At 34.4% G+C, this 13267-nt stretch overlaps 2 protein-coding genes across 3 annotated transcripts in view; one reads left to right on the forward strand and one right to left on the reverse strand.

The window, feature by feature from the left end:
* Positions 1-13267, reverse strand: part of LOC134854228 (hypoxanthine-guanine phosphoribosyltransferase-like) — a 449675-nt gene that overhangs the window by 243677 nt on the left and 192731 nt on the right. The gene's annotated exons all lie outside the window — the stretch shown is intronic.
* LOC134854025 (uncharacterized) lies at positions 1301-9555 on the forward strand. Of its 2 annotated transcripts, none has more exons than XM_063870087.1 (5): positions 1301-1486; positions 4154-4259; positions 4364-4470; positions 7971-8138; positions 8599-9555. In XM_063870087.1, the coding sequence occupies exons 1-5, from the start codon at positions 1309-1311 to the stop codon at positions 9438-9440; spliced, it is 1401 nt and encodes a 466-aa protein (XP_063726157.1). In that variant the 5' UTR covers positions 1301-1308; the 3' UTR covers positions 9441-9555. The 2 variants fall into 2 exon arrangements, with proteins under 2 accessions (XP_063726157.1, XP_063726158.1); XM_063870088.1 differs by having other exon boundaries at positions 4166-4259.

A 13267-nucleotide genomic window follows, 5' to 3' on the forward strand; every position in this document is an offset into this window, starting at 1 on the left:
CATCAGAACAAAAATCAATTTCGGGAGAGATTTTTTTAGGTTCGTGATAACTCTTAGATCCAAAAAATGGAAAATGAGTTGAGGCATTAGAAAACAGTCAAAATCTGGAATCAAGAGCAACAAAAAGAGAACACTGCGACCATGATAACTAAAAATAATCACTAAAAGTTCAGGTAATTGAACAATTTGTGAATTTAACTTTTTCAAGAACTTATCTCCCCAGCGCGCTATCATACTTAGCAAGTTGAAATTGGCAGGAAGGGAGTGGAGTGGTGTTGAAAATTTTTTGAACGCTGAAAAAAAAACAATTTAGTTTTAACACATACTATCACGTTTTGATCAAAAATTGCAACTTTTAATTCAAATTCATGAGGGTTAAATAAGTAGGAGGGACAAAAGTTGGTGAAAGTAAATAGAGAACAGCAAAATTTAAGAAACTAAAATTAGGCATAAAAATAGGACAAAACGAAGAAAAAAAGAGAAATTAAATTAACCTTTTTCGAACCAAATTAATTATAAATTCAATTAAATCACCGTCTGTTTTGCGGAAGCAACGACCATATTTCGAATTACTTAAATATTTGAACATGACTTACTTATTTTTAAAAATGAATGGATCAAAATCAATTATAATTGCTTACAGTTAATCGAATTTAATGGATTATTTTTATTTTCCTAACTGATTATGATCAGTTGTTTTGAATTTTATAGATACAAGCAAGAAAAACCAAAAGGGTCAGCCTAGTTAGTTTGGAAAACTCTTTTCGTTTAAAGTTGTACCTTTTCGCGCATAGAAAATCTTTGAAAAAAGATACCCAGATATATTCAGTGAAAATGCGCGAATAATTAATTACTCAGCGAATAAATTATTTTCGTTTGCTGTATCACGAAATTCCTTGGGCCAGCATTCCATTTAGGTATAATTGCTAGCCAGCTTACCGAATTAAATGAGAGTTTTTTGAGCCGTCGCCTTAGTGAAAAAACCTGGACTGACGGAATTGGATGCGTATGAATGCGTATAGCAAGTAGATTTATTACGCATAAAAAGCATAGAAAGCAAGTCTTAAGCGATTTCAGGTATCTGAACCATTTCTACAGATTCCGATGCGTGGATCGAAAATGATGAGAGTGGTTCACAAATTATAATATGGCGTTGCAACCAAAATATCAGTTTTACGCTCCCTGTTTCATTTTCTGTGTAAATTTGAAACTCGCACACAGCTGCAAATAAAAGATTGCTGCCATAAAAGGAAGAAGGTGTGAAAAGAAAAAGTCGAAAATTGTTTTTTTTTCAGTATTTGATTTTAGATGACTCACAAAATATACATAAACTGCCAATTCATACAATATTTTTCTTATATTTACAGCGTGTTTTTCAGTTCGGATATTGATATGTGTTGTTCGCCGTATAGATTGAAGCGAGCCCTCTGCAAACCAGTTGTTATTCTGGCCCTGACTTTCTTACTTGTCTTCTTCAGAAACAAATGTGTGTGAAAAAAGTTTACCAAACATACAAAACTGCATGATTTAATTAAAATGAATTAATAATTGTATTCTAGTGAAACTTATGATGACATTGACTAGTTTAGAAAAACCGTTCGTCTTTTCGATATAAAAGAATTCCCTTTAAGCCCCTTAAGACATTTGCCAAACAATCTGGTGTTTTTTTAAGCAGCCATTTCTAAAATTCAATGAAAAACGGTTTTTAGAAATGCAATTTTTAGACTTCACTGCACAAAGTAGATTATAATGGAGTTCTATTCAAATATGGCCCTTTTTGAGTTTTGACTGAGTCTGAAAATTGGGATCTATCACAATCGCCCTCCCCTTGGTATCTACTAAAGAAATGCCACCCCTATAAGTACAAGCAAAAAATAGCACTATACAGCGCGTTGTTTTTAAAATTTGAAATTTGTTCCAATCTGAATGGTCGGGACTTCGACAACTCAATCCACTTAACAGTTGCCCCCTTCTTTCTTGAAAGGGGTGCAATTGTTAAATGGATCCGAAAATTGTTAGGTTTGACCAAATTCGATACAAAGTAGAGATTTTCAAAAAAGCTCCTCTCAATCATACTAAAACCCGACTAAATTCAAATGAGGGCATAAACAAAACGCAAATGAAAAATAACTTTTATTTTAAGTACTTATTAAACAAAAAATATCAAAATATGATCTTGGTAGCCTAATTTCAAAGACACCCAATCAGATGAGAGCATTGGTGACAATATCACAACCACCCAGTCAATACAAGAACACGAGATTGCTCAACTCACTTCAGATCAACATCAGAAAAGTGTTCGGTAAGTTGGAATAAGTTCTTTCTTCGTTTCTGCTATCGACAAAAGACTGTTACAGCTTTCCATCATTTTCCTGACTTTTGACTTCCTAATTTTTTTGTTTTAAGAGACATCCACACAGTTGAGTTTCCGATCAGATACCCGATGGGAGGTATCAACTACAGGGAGGCATGCCCTCTGGACTTCGACTGTTTTGTACACTCCGGACATCAAATCCAGGAAAAGTTCCATTTTTCATCACCTCCTTTTCAACAGTTTTTTTATGTTATCGGATTTCTTTAGAATCTATCGAACAATATAAATGTATATACTAGATGGCGCCTTTTAAACACCTATGAGTTACACTTTTTTAACTTGAAAATTGACGCAAGTTTCCAATAAAGGAAACAAAATAATTTCAGTTTTTTTTCCAGAGATTTTTTATGTTTTTTCTCAAACACTGTTGAAAAGTTTATTTCGTACCCAGTATCAAAGCCCTACATCCTTAATTTCCGCTTTGAGACACCTGTGAACGGATCTGTAGGCTCAATGTTGCTGTCAGGGAATGAAATTGATGGCCTATTTTATGAATTTTTAAAACTAACCCCATATTGGAACTCCGAAAACAATTCATTATTTGATAATCGTTCCAAGAATAAACTGAGGCTTTTGGTAACTAGTAACATATTGAAAAAACCAAAAACCAGTTTGAAACGATTGCTGGGTAGAATTAACTTGCCGTCTTCGAACTGGTAGCACGAAATATATTGTACAAGAACAGTCTCTTTTTCCAAACTACAAAAAAAACAAATCAAATTAAACATTTTTCTCAGTTTGAGCTCAGAATTTCAATCAGCTTTTAGATGGCGTTAAACTTTTTGTTCAAAAGGGGATAAATTTAAAAGTGGAAATCAATCTGAAGAAAAGCTATCTACATCGAGCACAAAATATCATCACTTTCTCCAAAACAGAACAATATGTTGTTTTCAGTGTTCTTCTTTGTTATTTCAACTTCCAAAGAAAGTGAAAGAAAATTTCTAACTGCTACTATTTTGATCCTTCAGATCAATCAAAGATTTTATTATAGCTGGCATTTTTGAACATGTGTGAAAGGTATTGACAATTTGAGCTCAAAGTAGAAAAATAAAAAAAAAATTTAGCCTTGATTTTTTCCTAAAGCTTCCAAATTTGGGTTTTTGGCTCGAATTAAATTTCGTGCATCTAAAGTCTAGGTGGGTAAATTCTGCTGCGAGACTAGTTCAGTTTGAAATTAGGTCAACCATATGGTCCTTACACGAATACATTAACAAACGGTGTTTGCATCAATTTGTGCTTTAAATAGCGCGTAGAAGAAAACAAGACTGCTCGTCGTATATCAGGGCAAAACCCTGACTGTTCCAACTGTCCCATAATTCATAGGAAACGGTTTTTAGGAAACGAAAATATCGAAAAACCTGTGAGTTTTGACTGAGTCTGAAAATTGGGATCTATCACAATCGCCCTCCCCTTGGTATCTACTAAAGAAATGCCACCCCTATAAGTACAAGCAAAAAATAGCACTATACAGCGCGTTGTTTTTAAAATTTGAAATTTGTTCCAATCTGAATGGTCGGGACTTCGACAACTCAATCCACTTAACAGTTGCCCCCTTCTTTCTTGAAAGGGGTGCAATTGTTAAATGGATCCGAAAATTGTTAGGTTTGACCAAATTCGATACAAAGTAGAGATTTTCAAAAAAGCTCCTCTCAATCATACTAAAACCCGACTAAATTCAAATGAGGGCATAAACAAAACGCAAATGAAAAATAACTTTTATTTTAAGTACTTATTAAACAAAAAATATCAAAATATGATCTTGGTAGCCTAATTTCAAAGACACCCAATCAGATGAGAGCATTGGTGACAATATCACAACCGCCCAGTCAATACAAGAACACGAGATTGCTCAACTCACTTCAGATCAACATCAGAAAAGTGTTCGGTAAGTTGGAATAAGTTCTTTCTTCGTTTCTGCTATCGACAAAAGACTGTTACAGCTTTCCATCATTTTCCTGACTTTTGACTTCCTAATTTTTTTGTTTTAAGAGACATCCACACAGTTGAGTTTCCGATCAGATACCCGATGGGAGGTATCAACTACAGGGAGGCATGCCCTCTGGACTTCGACTGTTTTGTACACTCCGGACATCAAATCCAGGAAAAGTTCCATTTTTCATCACCTCCTTTTCAACAGTTTTTTTATGTTATCGGATTTCTTTAGAATCTATCGAACAATATAAATGTATATACTAGATGGCGCCTTTTAAACACCTATGAGTTACACTTTTTTAACTTGAAAATTGACGCAAGTTTCCAATAAAGGAAACAAAATAATTTCAGTTTTTTTTCCAGAGATTTTTTATGTTTTTTCTCAAACACTGTTGAAAAGTTTATTTCGTACCCAGTATCAAAGCCCTACATCCTTAATTTCCGCTTTGAGACACCTGTGAACGGATCTGTAGGCTCAATGTTGCTGTCAGGGAATGAAATTGATGGCCTATTTTATGAATTTTTAAAACTAACCCCATATTGGAACTCCGAAAACAATTCATTATTTGATAATCGTTCCAAGAATAAACTGAGGCTTTTGGTAACTAGTAACATATTGAAAAAACCAAAAACCAGTTTGAAACGATTGCTGGGTAGAATTAACTTGCCGTCTTCGAACTGGTAGCACGAAATATATTGTACAAGAACAGTCTCTTTTTCCAAACTACAAAAAAAACAAATCAAATTAAACATTTTTCTCAGTTTGAGCTCAGAATTTCAATCAGCTTTTAGATGGCGTTAAACTTTTTGTTCAAAAGGGGATAAATTTAAAAGTGGAAATCAATCTGAAGAAAAGCTATCTACATCGAGCACAAAATATCATCACTTTCTCCAAAACAGAACAATATGTTGTTTTCAGTGTTCTTCTTTGTTATTTCAACTTCCAAAGAAAGTGAAAGAAAATTTCTAACTGCTACTACTTTGATCCTTCAGATCAATCAAAGATTTTATTATAGCTGGCATTTTTGAACATGTGTGAAAGGTATTGACAATTTGAGCTCAAAGTAAAAAAATAAAAAAAAAATTTAGCCTTGATTTTTTCCTAAAGCTTCCAAATTTGGGTTTTTGGCTCGAATTAAATTTCGTGCATCTAAAGTCTAGGTGGGTAAATTCTGCTGCGAGACTAGTTCAGTTTGAAATTAGGTCAACCATATGGTCCTTACACGAATACATTAACAAACGGTGTTTGCATCAATTTGTGCTTTAAATAGCGCGTAGAAGAAAACAAGACTGCTCGTCGTATATCAGGGCAAAACCCTGACTGTTCCAACTGTCCCATAATTCATAGGAAACGGTTTTTAGGAAACGAAAATATCAAAAAACCTGTGAAATTTGGACAAAATCAAAGTGTAAAATTTTGAGTCGTGCGAAATTAATACGACCAATTAGCTAGCCTCAATTCAATTTGAAACATTTTTGTTGTGCGGGATAATTCGCTACGCATAAATAATTCGGGTTACGCTATCAGTAATATGAATAAATTCTTTAAAGCGCGCATAAGTTAGTCCAGAACATGGTCAATTTGGCAATTTTCAAACCAAAACAACTTACCAAAAAGTAATTGGAGGTGAAATATCTTTTTATATTTGAACTCAGGAAGTCGAGATCTTCAATATAATTTTAAAAATTGTCGAAAACCATTATTTCGATCGGCGAAATTTGACTGAATAATAAAAACCACACCGAGCATAATTATTCCGTTTTCTTCGAAAGTCGGAACAACAACTTCAAAAGAATAGTTTCATTTGCTTTATTTCCTCTTTTTGTTCCAACTTTCGATACGAAAGTAACGGAATATATGTGCTCGGGGTGGGTTTTTTTTTTCTTCAGACCAATTTCGACTTTTTAACTAGCCATTTTTGACGGAAACTTTTTATATCATTCGAAAACTATTGTTGCCCTGAGCTTAAATTTGAAAAGATATTTCACCTGTGATCATTTTTTGTAAAGTTATGAGGGTTTAAAGATTGCCATTTTGGCCATTTTGACCAATTTGGGACAATTAATGCGCGATATAATTCGCGCTATTAACGCGTAAGCGGAGAATTAATCCGACTTAAAATCGTTCCAAATTGGTTGAAAAAAGCTTATTTGCTATATTTGATTTGTTACAAGGAACGAAATCTATTGTTTTGTACTTTATATGGCGTGTGGGGGGGGGATGATTTTCATAGAAAAATTTTCAAATTAAAAAAAAAATTTTTTTTTCATTTCATTTTAGTTTATTTAATTTTTTTATGTTGTTTATGTTATTACTGCTCCATAAACGTTAAAAAGCAGTCGGAACTTTCAGGGCTTCGCCCTGAAACGAGCAGTCTTGTTTTGTTTAAAAATAGTAATTTCATCAAAAGCAGTTAATAACTTAAGGCTTTGCTATTAATGAGATCTCATGATAAAATTGAGATTTTTCAAGAATGGTTTATAAATATGCCTTTAAATAAAAACTGTCAAAAATAATGAGACTGCTTCGACTTTTTTTGTTCAGATTTTTGAAGAATATTTTAACCTGTTATCTTTTTTAGTGGAGTAGGGGATGAATTCAAAAATGACAATTCGAATAACTTGGTTAACTAACGCGTTTTGTATGGCGTTTTTTAGAACGCGTATACTGCAAAGTCAAACCCTAATTAAATTGAGGCATTTTTTTGCCTTAATAATGCGTGTCTGTCAGACGCAAAATGTGTCACCTTGCACAGAGAGTTGCAAAAAGTTGCAATAGATATAGTTAAGCAAAAAATTTAGTTTTCAGTTTGAAAACATGTCTCAAGGTCACCTAAATAATCAAATTTCTATGCAAAGTTTGCTCGAAATTTGCAGATTGCTCTTTTGAATGAGTTCTATCTATTCCAATTCTTTGCAACTTATTATAGATAATTGCAAAAAGTTCCGACAGACAGAGACAATAAAGAATATTGCAGTTTCGTTTTCTTTTCAGCTAACTTTGAGGCACAAATGCGGACTGAAAAACTAGGATTTACGTGGAAAGTTTTTCCAAAATTGAATCAATCACTCGTTTGAATTATTTTGACCGTCCGAATTTTCGGCTCTTACTTATATACTTTACACAGAACTTCGATGATATAAAAACATAAAATAGTAAAACTCATACATTTCTTCTTTTTCTTATGTTTTTCATCAATTTACTGAATTGAAAAATTTCGCCAGGTTTTTAAAAGGATGAGAGGAAATTTAGGTCGCCATCATCGCCATCATCGCCATCATACGAGCAGTCGTATGTTTCTCGCTGGTTTTTAAACTCAATCGTGTGACTGCAGGCGAAACAAAGCAGATCCAGATTAACAATCTGTAAGCTAAGTCATAGCTTATTCAACCTTCGAACTCGTCTTCTGTGTCGCTAAATGTCATTAAAATACTAGCATATGCTGTTTCCTTGCAATTCACCAAATGATTCGCCAACTGAAACCCAAGTTAAACGCCATCTGTTTAACTGCCCTCCCACTTTTGACCTAAAAGCAATTTCAAAATTGTTGGATTGCAATGACCATATCTGTGGTTTCCACAGTCCATCATAAATACCCAGCTTGGGGTTTTAATGTTAAATTTCTCATTCAAATGTATGTGAAGCAAATCTGAAATACTTTGTTCCAGAACCTGATAAATATTTCCCACTTTGATTTGGTCTTGGCCAGGGGACCTCAGGGAGTGAAGAGGCTGAACGACTTGTGGCTGGCAGGAGGGAAGAAGCGAGACCCCAAACAGGTGTGGGTTTCGAGTCACGCCGAATCAGTTTTGAATGGAGTTAACTTCGCAGGTTTTGATCCAATTTTGTTTATCAACGCTTCTAATATTCAATCAGAAGCGCTTTCCCCTCAGAATCGAGAATTCAACATTTTACGGATGAGTAACAGCACCATGGTTAGTAGCGGATGCCTCTTCCTCGGGTGTGTTGCAACCTCATGAATTAAAAAGAACCCCTTTGGCAGTATGTTTGTCAGCTTAGCACTAACAATTTTCTAAGTACTCATTTTGAGGGGGAAGAGTGCTCTGAAAAAGCCATTTTTGTCCACTACTCTCTATAACTTTTAGTGCAAAATTTGGTAATTTTAGTTCCAAAAGGTTTTGGTGAAAATTGGGAGTTAACTTGAATTACCACGTCATAACTCTCGAAGGCAAAAAAACTATAAAATTTGACATTCAATTATGCCAATTAAAGTGTTTGACTTGTTTTCGTGTTTGTGAATGGATTTTTTTCAAACTTATAGCTTTTTTAGGTCTGAATGACGACATGGACTCTCAATTTAACTGGACAATTTATCGCTCAGAAAACGCAACGATCAATTTCAACATGTTCCATGTTAAGAAAACGAGCTCCTACTCTATGGAAAATGTCATCAAAGAATATACTGCTCTTGGAAAAACGAAATCTTTTTGCTGGGCCATCAACAACTGCAATAATGGATGGACCAAACGAGTCGACTTGGGCATAAAAATTATCCGGAATTTACCGGAAAAAATTCATATGTGGGGAATGGCGCCCCGAACGTGCTTCAGTCCCGTTTCTGACCATATTTTTTCTCACGGATCCTTTAAAATCTCTAAAAACCCTCAAATTTCAAGACGAGAAAAAATCCAGGATTGTAAATTCTATTTTTCGCTCGAAAATTCAAACTGCAGCGGTTACATAACTGAAAAGTTCTCCAACGCTTTGTTATCTTACGCGGTACCTATAGTTAATGGTTGGTTGGATTCGTACGAAAAAGAATTGCCAGGATCGTTTATTCATGTGAGTAAGTTCAGATCAATGGCCGAATTAGGAAACTATTTGGATTACCTTCTCAAAAATGAGACCGCTTATTTTGAGTATCACAAATGGAGATTGCAAAATACAGTTATTGATCACGACGAAAAAGACACGAAACGAGAATGCACCATGTGTCGGAAAATGGCAGAGGTCGTAAAATCTTTCGACTCGAATATGCCTCTAGTTTCAACCATAAATAGTCTTCGACAAAAATTCAGAGATGGATCTTTTTCAAAATGCAACACAACGCAACATTCACTGACAGATAAAATTTTGAAAAAAAGTTCTAAAAATTCTGATTTCAAGTTTTAGATTTCACTCCGTGGTGAATGTACTTTTGGTCTGACCTAAAAACAAACATCATGTTGGATCGAGTTCATATAAAATCATATCCCTTAAAGTCAATGTTCAAACGAAATCAGATTAAAGTTTCATGTACAGTTTGAATCTTTGGAAGCCTAACTTGCTTTTTTCTGGAAAAAAATTATTTATTGAAGTCCTGACAGTTTTCTTTAAGCTAGCGTTTTTTCACCGACGCAGAATAACAGTGGACTGATAAAATTGCTTTTGTCGGTTATGATTTTGTTTAGCAGAGTTGACTGTACCTGCATGCACATTCTCTGCTACTTGCACAGTAACTGGCTCCTCTTCTTGGTATAGTTATTCGAATACTTACCTGCTGGTAGCATGTTATCCCGATACAAGCAGCAGTTGGTACGAGTGCTTAGAATTAGGTTTAGTTTTTATTGTACAATTTTTGTAGAAATCCTAACAACTCTGTTTTCTGTTTTTGTTGAATTTTATTCTGATATCTTTATTTGTCTTACTTCCTGTGGGTCATATAAGAGTTGATTCAAATCTGACCACTTCTGACTCAAAATTGATCATTCGTTTTAAAAAATTCATGAGTGTGCTTGCTTTTGTCTCTGTTTTTTTGGCTGATCGTTGATCGTCTTAACCAGTGCTGGCGCACTGAGGAGTTAATATTATTTAGGGCAAAAATATTAGCTAAGATGAGGTTCAAAAACGGTTATTTCAGTATTTTCAGCAGACATTAAGCAAGGCAAATGAAAAGTGGAAACAATTTAATGATAACCTGATTCTTGATTTTGCAAGGAAAATTTTTTAAAACATTGTTTCATGATTGAAAAAAATATTGTAGCTTGCTTACTCGACACATTTAAATATTTAAGTGTAATTGTAGAAAAAACATAGAGTGCACATTTTTTTAAAAAATTTTTTCCGACAATAATGACCTGATGAAAAGCGTACTGAAATAAGTTTTCAATTGCACGGTTTTTTTGCAGAAGACAGTGGTGCGAGACAGTTGCAGAAGACAGAATTTTCTCTGGGAGGGGGTAGGGGCGGTTTATCGATAGTTTTCTTTTTTTTTGTGAGAAATGTTCAAAGTTGACAAGCGTATCTGCGGATAAATTGCAGCATCAAATCGTGATGGATCAAAACAAGAGTGCTCTGCTCGTACACCACGGCAAAGCTTTGAATGAGTAGAATGAATTAAAACGTACAAAAAGTTTACGTCCAATTTAAAAGAATTGGAAAAAAATGGATAAAAACGAAAAATAGAGGGAAAATTTTATTCCGTTTTTTTCTTTACTTAACCTCTCAGTCTTTTGCAAACTGAAAAAGATGTGTTTAGCGTCTCTAATTCTAAAAAAGAGCATTTTGCCTCAATTTAATTTAGAAAGATTCAATCTGTTGCTTACGCGTGTTATAAGAAGACAGCATATTGCGCTATTTAGCAATTTTCAAACCCGTTTTACTTCATGCAAAAAGATCACTGCTGATTTTTTTACATACTTTGAATTCAACAAAATTTTTTCAGGTTTTTTTTGAAGATAAAAATTTATCGTCGAAAACGCATTGCAAAAACAAAAGTTTTGTTTTATTGTTTTTTATTCAAGGTACATAGTCTGTTTATCAGTAGAGAGAACATCTTAATATAATTTTCGGCGCTCTCAAACTTTTGTCATTCCGACCAAAACAAAGGGTGGAGCCGCCTACCACATGGACCCAGTGGAGCGACCAATTTCAGTTGCATTTGTCGCGACACTGAATCTGGAAATCGGCAGTCGTAGCTGACAAGAAATACCAGAAACTCAACTTCCAATTCTGGAACAAGCTTCAGATATTGGGCTGGACCTAGATAAAGTCCTTCGGAAACGACGAATAAAAAGGCTGTAAAAAGGCAGCAAGCAGCAGAAGAGATCAAGGTAATTGTACTTAGGAAAAATGGTAATCGCTCAAAAAAAGAAATCTTTTAAACAATTTTGGGAATTTCTACACTTCGCTTTTAAAAAACCTCCCAATAAAATTTTCAAGAGATATAAATGTTCAGATCAAGAACAGAGAGACAAGGAATCCTTTGAGCAATACTAGGGAGAGCTACCAGGTTTAGCAAGAGTGTGCAATATTCAGTGAGAACAACAAGGCGGATTGGATTTGGGATGTTTTATTTTCATCACATTTGATTTTCATCACAAAAAAGTTAATTGTGATGAAAATGGGCTAAAATAGAAAAGCTTTGAACATAGGGTTGAATTAGACAATGAATGTGAATATAAACATACCACTGTCAGTGAGCTCAGTTATCTGCAGCAAACAGTATGTCTGGCTCGAGCATAAATTGATGCACCAGAGATTGAAGAAACAACCGGTGGAGAAAGGAAACAAAACGGTTATGCGGTCTTGCTGACAAAAGGATCAACAAATTGGGGAAAATCGTCTTCAAGACTCAGCGGGTTACTAAGAAACACCGTTTTTTTTATCACAGGAGAACACGAGTCGAAAATTTTGGTAAACCCAAGCTGGTTTAACTGGGGTTCGAACTCAAACAAAAACGCCCTGTGCCGGCATGCAGTGTCAAACAACAATCAATTGAGAGTAATTTGCAAATTTTATTTTAACACGCACTAGTTTTTCAAAAAGTTTAAAGATTGATTCAAATGAAACGGTAAAATAATTTACGACTTGAAAAAACCTTTTGATTCGCCTTTTAAACCGGTACAAGCTAAATCAGAAGAACTTAACTGACAGGAGTAGTATATATTGGAGCTGAAGTGGGAGGGTGCGGTTGGAGACCGTCATGTATCAAGATAAAGAATAGAACATCCGGTCTCCAAGCTATGTAATAAGATAGGGGATAGATTTCCCATGTATTAAAATAGTTTGTAGTTTTTGCCATGTATTAAGATACAAGGTTTGAGATGATAAGATGGTGAGTTTCAAAAAAAATTGGCGTCCGACCTTACCATGTTTTAATATCTTTTACACCCACACGATAGGGTACAGATCTCAATTTAATAATATTTTTCTTTACTCTTGTTCTAATCCATTTGATTTTAGATAGAAAGTGTCTAAATCTATGCTGAAATTTAACCGAAACTCCGAACAAAAATTTTTTTTTCAGAAAAAAAACAAAATACTGTCAACTGTTAAATCACAGTTGAAAAATTAAATAAAATACAAAATCATTGCAACGTATGGAACTTTACTACACTTTACCCGTTTAATTTGCAAATTTAGTAGCTATGTGTGTATTCCATCATTAAGTAGGTCCCATTTCGGGTAAAAGTAACTGAGTCCTTTTAGGTTTGTTTATATGTGTCAAATGAATGATTGGTGTTTTTGAATCCACGATTCGTTGGCTTCAAATTTATAGATTCGTCAAGAAAATGTCTGTTTTTAGACATTTGCCTATCTCCAGTATCGTCGAGAGTTCTGTTGATGAGTCCTTTGCTACTACATGTTAATTGGTCACTCTTACTAGCGTATAAATCTTTTTTTTTACAACATTTAATCGCTTGCAAAACTTCTTAGTTACTGTTTTGTGTGTGTCCGGTCTAGTTCTGTCCATGATTTGATAACCGTAAAAGCTGCTAATCAGAAGTTTCATCGTTTCAGCAACAACTCTAGGGTGTGGATTCTCGTGTGCATCTCGTCGAGCATCAACAACAGACTGAACAAACTTGTTCAAGCACTTAATGGGCGTGTACTCAACAATCAGATAAACATTTTGTACATTGAGTTTCAAGTTCAAGATAAATTTCAGAAGGGGAATAAGTTTAGTACCATTTTCCAATTCAAAACTGGAAATCAACTTTCGTTGTAAATTTTTCAAC

This window comes from Symsagittifera roscoffensis, chromosome 9 (genome assembly GCF_963678635.1).
Source record: "Symsagittifera roscoffensis chromosome 9, txSymRosc1.1, whole genome shotgun sequence".
Taxonomy (NCBI): domain Eukaryota; kingdom Metazoa; phylum Xenacoelomorpha; order Acoela; family Convolutidae; genus Symsagittifera; species Symsagittifera roscoffensis.

Coding starts and splice junctions, on each gene's coding strand:
- LOC134854025 (XM_063870087.1), top strand. CDS start 1,309: ATGACTCACAAAATATACATAAACTGCCAATTCATACAATATTTTTCT. Junction 1,487..4,153: donor TGTCTTCTTCAGAAACAAAT/GTGTGTGAAAAA, acceptor CTAATTTCAAAG/ACACCCAATCAGATGAGAGC. Junction 8,139..8,598: donor GAATGGAGTTAACTTCGCAG/GTTTTGATCCAA, acceptor TAGCTTTTTTAG/GTCTGAATGACGACATGGAC.